We start from the raw sequence: 12,339 nt of genomic DNA on the forward strand, positions 1-12,339 counted from the left end.
ATATCAGAGTTAAAAAACAAACAAACATGTTTTATTTTGGCTAAGCTGGTAGAAACATTTAGTACTTAAATCCATCAGCTAAATAATTAAAGACTGGAAGGTGGTTTCACTTTACTGCAGAAAGACATCAAACTAATTATGCAATATTTAATGTCTACATAACTTATGTGCAACTATATAAACTATAATAAGTGGATCCAACATTTTTCAGTCAGGTCATCTGGACAGTTTCTTTTTTTTGTGCTGAAATGTTTCGCCTTTGATCTGGAACGCTTCATCAGTCAGTATAATAAGTGGAGTTTAATCCACATTACTAGATGACATATTCCCCACTATGTTAATTCAAGTCTTTAATACTTAGTGTTTTACTGTAGCTTCCAACTATGAAAACGCACACAAGTAGTCCGTCATTGTAGCAAAGAAGAGAAATACTGGACGGTTTCTGATATTATTCTCACATTTCAGCCATTTTGAGAAAAAATAAAATAAACAAACAAACAAAAAAAATTCAACAAATTCCTTAATTACTTGTAGTTTTCCCTTTTTATTACTGCTCGCTGCCAAAGACAAAATGGTGATAATGCTTTGGCTCATATCTGTGTGTTATGTTCATTTGTCTGGACTATAAGCAGAACATTTCATAAATTACAAAACTAATTTTCATAAAACTTACAGAAAATTTTCACTGGATAATCTTCAACAGATTAACTTGTTTAAGGTATTTTCAAAATTTGACCAAAATGGCTTCAACTCAGTCATTTCTAATCATAAAATGAATTTAGTCTAAAACTGGTGTCAAAGCAATATGCATTCCTTTAAGGAATAAAAGTCCTATGTGCTGCTGATTATCCATGCTGCTGATCTCATGCTGCTCTATTCATACCCATCTACTCACCACAGACTCATGTCCGGGCTGCTGTTTAACACAACATATTATTTTACATTATTAGTGTTTAGTGTATATCTTAGATCTTTTAGCGTACTGTTTAGCATATATCTTAGATCCTTATTTACTGTTTTTGTAATACTTTATATTTTTGCTATTTTTTGGTTTATCTGGAACCTTGAGTACACAATTTCATTCCACCTCATGTAACACATGTGATGCGAATGACAATAAAGAAACTTGAACTTATAATTTGTTAAACTTCTGACCAGAATTTACATGTAAAATATTGTTTACTGTTTGGGAGTTTGTGAAAAAGTTTTTATTTTTATTTTTAAATAACCTACACATTCATATTCTCACGAATCTTCTGCAGCAGTAGAGACCTTTTTAGTCCACATAAATAAAAAAATGTATATTCTAAATGCAATTCACAATAGCTTAAAGATATTTGTTTGTTAAATTGATGCACAGGTTGCAGCCCTGTGTTATGTGAGTTTATAAAACTGGTTGATGAAGTTTGGGCCTGACAGGTCACCAACTCCTTCAGCTCTCTCCTCACTGTGCAATCAGAGGCAGTAAGACTCAAGAGGGTCGTCACTCTCAAACCAAAGGGCTGCTCTCCGGCTCGGTACAGGCTGCATTTAGCCACCTGAGACCAGCTTCCTATTGAGTCCCTGACAACTTGTGACATTAGCCATTGTGCTGCAGCCAGCCCTCCATCAAGCCCTGCACCCTGCAGCAGCTCAAGAGGTGCGAGCTCACAGGCAGAACAGTGAGAATCTTCAAAAGATTTCTACCGTCCAGCAAATGGATTCCATCAAATGTAGGCACTAAAAGTTCTTTCAGCCATGCACCCCAATTTTTATCTTAAAATGCATTCCCCACTTTCTGTAAAAAAAAACAAACATTTCCATTAAAACCTTTCCATAACCTTGTTTGAGTTATTTCCACAATAGAGAGCTGGGAGCGCTCTGCTGCATTACAGAGGCATCAAGGTTATAGTTTGTGCTAACGGACAGACAGGATGTAAAGGTTCATCTCTGTAATCACAGCTTTGTGTGCAATTATAATGTGAAGGTGTCCGTTTCCCATTATTCCCACAGCCATCAGCAGGAAGGGCTTCACATTGGCCTGCTTGTATAGAAAAGATAAGGCTTTAATAGCTGTAGATGTTTAGTAAACTACTTTATTTGCACAGAATGATTAGTTTGGCCAAACAGCATTACATGCCTGCAGATTGGATTTAACAAACTCACTGTCTCTGTGAGGGTTTGCAGGTCAGGAAAGTGAAAGCAGCTGTTTGACTTCTGCAAATGGACAAGAAGTGCAGAGGCTTTTTGTTTCCTGGGTGAGGAGAGGCTGCGAGGAGATCTGATTATGTTGGTCTCATGAGAACGTGGGTGTTCTCAAAAAGCACAGTGACACCTCCCCCCCCCCTTCCTGCCCACACACACACACAATCTATAGGCTTGGACACGTAACGATGGTGGCTTAATTAACTAATTAACACATATTTTCTTTTAAATATGCAGTTTCTCACACTCATCATGCCATTTCTAGTTAGGTAATCCAGCATCCTTTCAGAAAATTGTTGTTTACAGATTAGAAGAAAAAAAAGACTGAACGTACATTTCTCTGATCCCGCCAGCAGAACATATAAACACTACGTTGGCTTTGTCACAGACACACAAATCTATTTGAAATGAAACACAAGCAGTCAGTTTTTATTCCTCTAATTTTTAATTGTCTGAATGAGCTTTCTCACATCTGATTAAAGTGATTACAATGTCCTGTTAATCGATGACCTGGCTGTTACAAACGCTCCTAATTCATGTGGACACCGTTTGAATGTGCTCAGTTTTTTACACATGGCTTAAAGATTGAAGTTTAGTTAATAATTCTGAATAACAAATGCAATTAAATAATAATAACAATAGTTGTGCTTCTAGTTATCTAAGATAATGTTTGCAAAACTAATTAAATGGTTGACCAGAGGATTTTTAATATGCGTTAACATGTAAAACTTTAAGATTAGACATTTTAGTCATAATTGTGACCTTGGTAGAGTGAACAAAAAAAAGGTTAAAACAAAACAACTGAACCTCTTTTCTGTGGCTGAAGTTTCACTACCCATCCAGGAATGTGGTACAGTGATAAAGTCACAAACTAAAGCCAGTCAAAGATTCTCTCTGTAAACTGTTCTGTATTACAAATGAAGCAGCAATGTTTTGTTAAAAGTGCAGAATATATCATATTTAAAAGACTTTGAAAAATATCAGGATACATAATTTAACAGTTCAGCAACATACAGTAGCATCAGCATTACAGGAAGTTGTGTTTGTAGCAATAGTAACAAGATTTTATTACGTTAACCTGACGTGATCATATCTAAGATCATGATTGTAGATTATGTTTTTCTGAAAGTGGTGTAAATGTAATTTTTATTTGTTAGAAACCTGCAGTTTATTTTTACAATGCACGTTTTTCTGAGCAGGCAGACATCACTTTGTTCATATAAAATTAATATGATTAAATGATCCAAATCGCATTTCAGTCATTTTTTTAAGGCTTGTTTTCAGCTCTCATTTAAACGTTGCTGTGAGGATGCTCTGCCTTCCATCAGAAGCATAATTCACCGTCCACACTGCACGTTGAAAGAGACAAGACCGGAGCTAGAGCCAGCATTTAATAAACCCCAATAAGACTTTAAACTGAAACAATTGGTGTTAGGTTGGTCACAACAGGGGCCAGTTTGTGATGATTATCCTTTGATAGTTGTCCAACTTATCAGTTGTAGGGCTTATACAACGTACAACCACAGATCAAAAATCTCTGGAGTCTGTAAGAGTCAAATGAAAAATAAAGAGACTTTTATTGCATTATAGATGGGTTGAGCACTTTTTGTCTCTTCAGCTTCATTCTTACAACCATTCCTGCATTTCAGGCCTGCATCAGGTACAGTAACTAAGAGGGAAAATATAAAGCCACTATGGAGGCAAAAGAAAAATAAATGATGGTTTATACGATTGTGACATTAAAAGATGAATGGGATTTTTAAAAAACATGAAAAAGAAGCTGGTAAAGATGAAGGATGGATGGATGGATGTATGGATGTATGGATGGATGGATGGTAATTCCCAGACCCCTCGAGGAATAAAGAGTAGTCTGAAAGTCTCCAATTTGTCAAAAAAAAAAAAAAGGTGTAAAACCTGCTATTCAGTAAGCTGCTTTGTATTTTTCCCATCATAATCCTGATTCTTGGAACTTGAAATGGTGCAACAGCGACGGTCGGAGCCATCATTGCTCAAATGCTAAAAATTTTTCCGTCTCAGATGTACACCCACAAACTCTTCTTTAAACTTTTATTATAGATAAAATAGCAGTAACGTTTTCCAAAACTGGACATTTCTAGGCAGACATAGTGTTCTGACCAGATAAATCTTTTTTCAGACACATTAATAAATATGGTTCAAATAACTGCTAATACACATCACTAGTCTTTATACTGCATGCTAGGTGGTTCATTGATAAGGAGCAGCAACATTATGACGTAGTAGACATTTACTTAGCCAGCTTTTTTGAGAATGTTTTGCAGGCCTAAAACTCAGAAATGGATGTGTAATAAAAATAAATCAAATTTTATAATTTCCCTTTTTATTCTGTTCAAATGTTTTATGAATTCATTCATGAACTTCCAAACCCCCTGTTTGCTTTAACCTGCTTCTCTTATTACGTCTACTCATCTCTGGACATCTCAAAGCATGCATTCTTCATCTTTTGAAAGGGAGGCATGAGGTTAAAGAGGAGGTCAAAGTTCATCCTCTGTGTAGCACAATTTGTTCTCCTTTGTGATGCCATGTTGCTTTATTCACCACATTTCTCCAACAACTCTGATGGCCTGTACAGATTCTGTAAACATTTCTCACTTTATCATGTCCATGTTAAGCTTTATATTGTAGAAAGAATGGTGACATGTTAATTATGCCTTTGCTGAGTTAAATGACCTCATTCAAACTAGATCAACTATGTTAGTGTTGCAACAACTATCTAAGAAATGCTCTGTTTTATAAACCAAAATAATTGATCCAGTTGAATTTAGAGTAAGGATTATTTCAGTAACACATTAAAAGTTCAACACTTATTTCCAAAAGAGGGAGGAACATAGTGAACTATGAGTGGAGTATGCAGGTAGACTACATTCTGTGTAGAAGAGGAAACATGAGGGAAATGGGGACTTTAAGGTTGTGGCAGAAGAAAGTGTGGTCAGACAGCATAGGATGGTTGTGTGTAGAATAAAAGTTATTGTGAAGAAGAGAAAAAGAGTAAAATCAGAGAAGAAGACCAAATGATAGAAGCTGAAGAAGGAAGAATGGTGTGAGAAATTCAAAGAGGAGCTGTTAAAGGATCTGGGTGGTAAGAAAGAGCTTCCAAATAACTGGGCTACTACAACAACAGTAATTAGAGAGACAGGTAGGAAGGTACTTGGGGTGTCATCTGAACAGAGAATGGATGATAAGGAAACTTGGTGGTGAAATAGTGAAGTGCAGGAAGATATTCAAAGAAAGGGGTTAGCCAAAAAGAAATATGACAGGAATATAAGGCGATGCAATGTAGAGCAAAGAGGGAGGTGGCAAAGGCAAAGCGGAAGGTGTATAATGAGTTATATGGGAGGCTGGACACTAAAGAGGGCAAAAAGGACTTGTACCGATTGGCCAGACAGAGGGATCAGGTTGGAAAGGATGTGCAACAGGTTAGGATTGTTAAACATAGGAATGGTAATGTTCTAGCAAGTGAGGAGAGTGTGACTGGAAGATGGGAGTACTTTGAGAAGCTAATGAACGAAGAGAATGAAAGAGAAAGAAGAGTAGAAGTTATAGAAGCTGTGAACCAGGAAGTGGGAAAGATTAGTGAGGGTGAAGTTCCAAAAGCTCTGAAAAGAAGGAAGAAGAGGAAAGCAGTAGGACCTGATGACATACCAATGGAGGTTTAGAAATGTTTTGGAGAGATGGCAGGGAGGTTTTTGACTCAAATATTCAATGGCATATTTTAGGATAAGAAGATGAATGAGGAATGGAGTAGAAGTGAGCTGGTGCCCATTTTTATGATCAAGGGTGATGTACAGAGTTGTAGCAACTATATGGGAATTGAGTTGATGAGTCACACGATGAAGATCTGGGAGAGAGTTGTGGAAGCTAAACTTAGATAAAAGGTGAAAAATCTGTGAGCAGAAGTTTGGTTTCATGCCAAGAAAGAGCACCACAGACACCATTTTTGCTTTGAGGATGCTGATGGAAAAGTACAGAGAGGGTCAGAAAGAACTCCATTGTGTCTTTGTGTATTTAGAAAAAGCACATGACAGAGTGCATAGGGAGGAGGTGTGGTATTGCATGAGGAAATCTGGAGTGGCAGAAAAGTATGTTAGACTGGCATGAGGACATGTATGAGAACAGCAGGACAGTGGTGAGATGTGCTGTAGGAGGGACAGATAGCTTAAAGGTTGAAGAGGGAGTGCTTCAAGGATCTGCTCTGAGCCCCTTCTTGTTTGCTCTGGTGATGGACCGACTAACAGATGAGGTCAGGCAGGAATCCCCGTGGACTATGATGTTTGCAGATGCGATTGTGATCTGTGGCGAGAACAATGAACAGGTGGAAGGGAACTTGGAGAGGTGGAGGTATGCACTTGAAAGAAGAGGAATGAAAATCAGCTGTAGTAAGACAGAAAATGTGTATGAATGCGAGGGAGGCCGGTGGAACAGTGAGGCTACAAGGAGCAGAGGTCACAAAGGTGCAGGATTTCAAGAACTTGGGTCAACTGTCCAGGAAAATGGGGAATGTGGTAAAGTGGTGAAACAGAGAGTCCAGGTAGGATGGAGTGGATGGAGAAAAGTTTCAGGAGTAATTTGTGACAAAAGGGTGTCAGCAAAGGTCAAAGGAAAAATTAAAGACAGTGGTGAGACCAGCTATGTTGTCTGGTCTGGAGACAGTGGCACTGACAAAAAGACAGGAGAAAGAACTGGAAGTGGCAGAAATTAAGCTGTTGAGATTCTCTTCAGGAGTGACAAGGATGAATAATACTAGGAATGAGATCATCAGAGGTACAGCACAAATTGAACAACTGGGAGATAAAGTTAGAGAGACCAGACTGAGATGGTTTGGACATGTGGGTATATTGGTAGAAGGATGTTAGAAATGCAGCTGCCATGAAAAAAACAAATAGGAGATACAGTATATGGATGCAGTTAGAGAGGACATGGAGGTAGATGAAGTGAGGACAAAGGATGCAGAGTGAGATGGAGGAGGATGACTAGCTAGACCCCTGAAAAGGAAACAACTGAAAGAAGAAGAATATAAATCAAGTTGTTTGATAAAATAGTCAAGTTGCATTGTTACAACTAATGGGAAATATGTGAAAAATGTTCTGATATAAAATCTTGTTGGTGGCTCTGTACAATTTGATCTTTTTCCCACTATCATCAGTTTCTGTTTTGAACATGAAATCATAAAAAACTGAGCGTTGACACTGAAAATATGAATTGGTTTACAACATTAAAGCAGAATTGCAGGTGAGTAGCCGGTGCAGACAGAGACTAAGATAAATGTGCACATTATTAGAGCTACACAAAAAAATTGGAAAAGGTGTAATGTTACTGTACATCAGAAACAAACATACAATATTAATGAGCATAAATGAGGTTTTAAAGAGTCAAATCACCAACTTGTGTGCAGATATTCAGGGACTCCAGTAGATCATTCAGCCAAATGTTATATTTTATTTTAATTTACTTTTTATTTTTGTAATTTTTTCAGCACTGAGGTCAAGTAGAAAAATGTTTATCAGGAAAATATTGTGAATTATAATATTTAGCAGACAAAAATACGATTTAGACTAATATAAAATGCAAAGTAACGTTGTGAGACATGTCAGTGTTTAGCTCTGTTTTTTTCAGCGATGCATAATGCTGCATCACTGTGTCTAAGCTAAAAGCTGAACTATATTTATGAACAGAGAGAATGCATGGCACTCCTTAAAGCATGTAGCCATAATTTGCTGAATTAATGTTTTATTTGGCATTTTAGCTTATTTTGAAGGTACTGTGTGCAGCAGGGTAAGAGCAGACACAATTTATGCTCACAAAAAGCTAAATATAAAGCCTCTTTGTTGTCAGCTAAGTTCAGATATATTCCCCGCAGCTAAAATAGATGTTGATTAAAGCAGAGGATGGTTCCCAAACTGAAGCCTCTGAGGAGAACAGCTGAGATTCAGGTGGATATAGAGTCTCTCCGACTCTCTTACCGTGCTATTTCAGAATCAAAGTGCCCATCATTCATCTATTATTCAATCTGTTTCACTCCACTGTTTCTTTTTTTGTTTTTACATCCACCATTTAGTCCCAGCCCACTTGGTGGAGCCATATTTATTTTTGGAGTCTTGATTCTCTTCTACACACACACAGATGCCTTTCTGCCACTCTGCAGCCTTTTGTTGTTGTGTTGCTGAAAGCAGACCTCTTCGTGGAAAACACACTCCACCTGCAATTCTCTAATTTCACATGTTATGACCATTTAGTTTAATTATTATTCTGTTTTTGTTTGGAATGTGAAACATTAAGGAAAACTCCAACATTGGTCTCAGTGTTTCAGATGGCTTGTTTTGTCCTTTCAGCTGTTTGAAATTATCAAACTTTTCTGCATTTGATTAAAAAAAAAACCACTCAATAGTTAAAGCTCAATTCAATTTTATTGTTATTTTCATCACATGTGGTACATGAAGGGGAACCAAAATATGTACTCGAGGTCCCTGTTACACCCTAAAACAGCTAAAATATAAAGTATAAAAAGAAACAGTATATAAGGATCTAACATACACACTAAGCTATATGCAAAACACTAATAATGTCAAACAATAGTGTGTAACAACAGCAGCCCGAACATGAGTTTTTGGTGAGCAGAGGGGTATGAATGAATAAAGCAGCACACAATAATCAGCAGCACAGATAAGTCACATATCACTAATTAAATGGCATTACAGTGATTTTTCTCCCTTACAGTCATGATCACATAAAATTAACACACAACATACTTTAAATTGCACAAGAACTTTTGGGATCTGTTGATGTTCTTGTGACTTACTGGTCATAAAAATGTAAAACATACTGCATGTGAGATACACAAAAAAACTAACATTGACTAAAGGGTCATTTCAGACTACGTGATTTATATTTTCTGTCGCTGTGTTAACAGCCCTGATCTTGCACAAAACAGAGAATCGTGATATAGGTATTTTGTTTTACACATATCAAGGAAACCGTGAAACATTTGACTGTCGGTGGTCAAGGAGGCAGCGAGTAGACAGGTTGATAAAACCAAAGGTACTTTAATGGAAGGACAAACCAAACAAATCAAACAAACAAAAATAATATACAACAATCTGCACCAGGATCGAACAAAGCGTACTCGAAATTCAGGGACTTTATGGAACGATGATGACAGGATCCCGTATGGAGTACACAAGAGGACAGCTTTGATGTATGACTGATGCTGATGCTGAATGTATCAGGAGTTGGTTAAACCTTTGGACCAACTACAAAGTACATGCACTGATAGATGGACTGATATGTTTGGTGGACTTTAAGCACCTCTGGCACTAACACGGCGTATGCTCAGCACATAGTGACATGGACAGACAGAAACTCATAAAAGGAGTAAATATGAGAAAAATAAAACTGAATTCAACTAAAACATTGCTTAAAAAGGAAAATAAAATATCTATTTTTTTATATATATTTTAATCTTTTAAATAACTACAAACTTTTGTTACACAAATAGGCAGTCATCTTTTACAGTTCTCAGGTGGAATTTTTAAAACATTTTATTTTATTATTATGTCAAATAGATTGCTGGACATGGGCACCAGCGACCCCCGTGACCCGAAATGGAATAAGCGGGTAAAGATAATGGATGGATGGTTGGATTATGTGAAATAAACCTCATCAGCAGTTGTAAATGCTGAGGTCTAAGCTGTGTAAAGGTGAAAACAATCATGACCACTGATGACCTTAATGTTCAGTCATTTGGATCTTGTGTAAAGAGGTGTGTCGCAACACATTCATTCATTTATTTATTCATTGTCAGGACTTAATCCATCACAGGACAAACAGCCATGTTCACTCATTCTCCTTAGAAATATCTGCATGTACATGATTTCCCTCTCAGTCTCTGTAATCTGTGTAAAATGAATATTTTTCACTAATACCAGATGTTTTATCTCACCATGTGCTTCTCAGATCATCCACTGGCCTGTACAACATCCTAATTTATCCTGATGGAGTTGTAATCAGTCTCCTAAGCTTCTGGTTGTGGTTTAAACAACGTGGTCTCCTCTCTGCCTGCACATAGAGGAAGTTTAGTTCACACTTTCTGACCCCCTCTCCAGATTTGTACAGGTCGATGGCTGACTGTAATGTGAAGGTCTCTAGCACTGAATTCCTCTGCATGGTGCTCCAAATGATTGTGCCATTTGTTCTCTGGATAGCATGTTGACCACCTAACACCATATTTAATGCACTGTCTTACTTTTTAAATGCAAGCTTTTCTATTTCATTTTTACAGACAGATTTTTAATTTTTTATTTGTATTAGATATGTAGCCTTTTCAAGGATTTTTTTTTAATTTCTTTGAACTTTGCTCTCGATGGAACGGTGGTGCAGTTTGTAGAACCGTTGCCTCTCAGTGAGAAGGTCGCCGGATCAAATCCCAGCCGGGGACCTTTCTGGGTGGAGTGTGCATGTTCTCTCCGTGCATGTGTGGGTTTTCTCTGTGTACTCCGATTTCCTCCTACAGAATAAAAGCATGCATGTTAGGCTGATTGATAACTCTAAACTGTCCAGTGTGAGTGAGTGAGTGAATGGTTGTTTGTCTTGTTTGTCTCTATGCGTCCCTGTGATAAACTTACGACCATCCCTGGGTGTCCCCCGCCTCTCGCACAGCGACTGCTGGATATGGGCACCAGTGACCCCCATGACCTTTCAAGGAAGAAACAGGTAAAGATAATGGATGAATGAATAGAACTTTGCTGTCCTCTGCATTACCTAGGGTCAGTTGGCACCTAATATATCTTGACACATTGGTCTGAATGTCCTTTTGTTTCAGTTACGTCTTTTCCTTGTATGCCTTGTTGTTCTTGTACATATTAAATAAGTACTGCACAGCCACGATTCGAACCAGAGACCTCCTTGTTAATAGAACGACGCTGAGGTTTTGTTTACAGTTATGCAGGTTGTGTTCATCCCATTTTCTTACTGTCATCAAGCAGCCTCATTAATGCCTTTGTAAATTACAATCGGATGTTTATATGGAGACAAGTGTCTCCTCACCGGCAGCAGCCTGGTCACCGCTACACGGCTGTCGCTGCCTCTGGTAGATTCCTGCTCACACACAGCTTTGAAAGGGCATATTTAATGACCTCTCATTATCATTCCTCTCAAAGGAAATAATTTCCTACCCTCTTAACTTCACTGATTAGGCCTCCTAGGAGTTCCCCAATGTTGTTTTGACTTCCTCCTTCTTTTCCTATAATGCAACACAGGCCCTCAAGTTCTCATTTTTATGGACAATTTCTTGACTCAACTCATCCCAAGGATTTGCTTTTCTGCTTATACACTTTAAATGTTGTTTTATTAAATCATTGTCTATAACTGCCTATTTTTCTCCTTTCCTTTCTTTGAACAGAATGACACCTGGTCAGAGCTCTACTCCTTTGCTGTTTTCAAGGCGATGAGTCACATGCTGTGCATCGGTTATGGCCGGCAGGCCCCGGAGAGTCTGTCAGATATCTGGCTGACTATGCTGAGTATGATTGTAGGAGCTACATGCTATGCTGTTTTTATCGGCCATGCAACAGCTCTGATCCAGTCCCTGGACTCATCCAGACGGCAGTATCAAGAGAAGGTGAGGACATGTCTTCTCAGCGTTTTATGGTCATTAAAAAAATGTTGTTCCTTCCACAAATAGCTGTCATCAGTTTAAAAAGAAAATGGGGTACAGTAGTCCCTCGCTACTTTGCGGTTCGTTTTTCATGGACTCGCTCTATCGCAGTTTTTCAAAGTAAGATTGAACGACACACAATTGGCTGACTGATGGATGAGCCGCACGATCGGCATGGATTTTTTAAGTTTAAAATAAATTATTTTTAAATAATTTAGCGGGCAGCACGGTGGTGCAACTGGTAGAGCTACTGCCTCTCAGCGAGCAGGTCCCTGGTTCAAATCCCGGTCCGGGGGCCTTTCTGGGTGGAGTTTGCATGTTCTCTCCGTGCATGCATGAGTTTTCTCCGGGTACTCCGGTTTCCTCTCACAGACCAAAAACATGCGTGTTAGGCTGATTGGTAACTCTAAAATTGTCCCTAGGTGTGAGTAAGAGAGTGAATGGTTGTTTGTCTCTATGTGGCCCTG

The 12,339-nt window shown here is 38.2% G+C and overlaps 1 protein-coding gene across 1 annotated transcript in view; it reads left to right on the top strand.

Annotated features, from left to right (window-relative positions):
* hcn2b (hyperpolarization activated cyclic nucleotide-gated potassium channel 2b) overlaps positions 1–12,339 on the top strand; it is a 38,443-nt gene that overhangs the window by 9,659 nt on the left and 16,445 nt on the right. Inside the window, exon 4 of the mRNA XM_037681709.1 lies at positions 11,618–11,836. Coding sequence (XP_037537637.1) covers positions 11,618–11,836 — 219 coding nt within the window. The remainder of the gene's footprint in view (positions 1–11,617; positions 11,837–12,339) is intronic.

This window comes from Nematolebias whitei, chromosome 9 (assembly GCF_014905685.2).
Source record: "Nematolebias whitei isolate Nwh7 chromosome 9, NemWhi1, whole genome shotgun sequence".
In the NCBI taxonomy this organism is placed as follows: domain Eukaryota; kingdom Metazoa; phylum Chordata; class Actinopteri; order Cyprinodontiformes; family Rivulidae; genus Nematolebias; species Nematolebias whitei.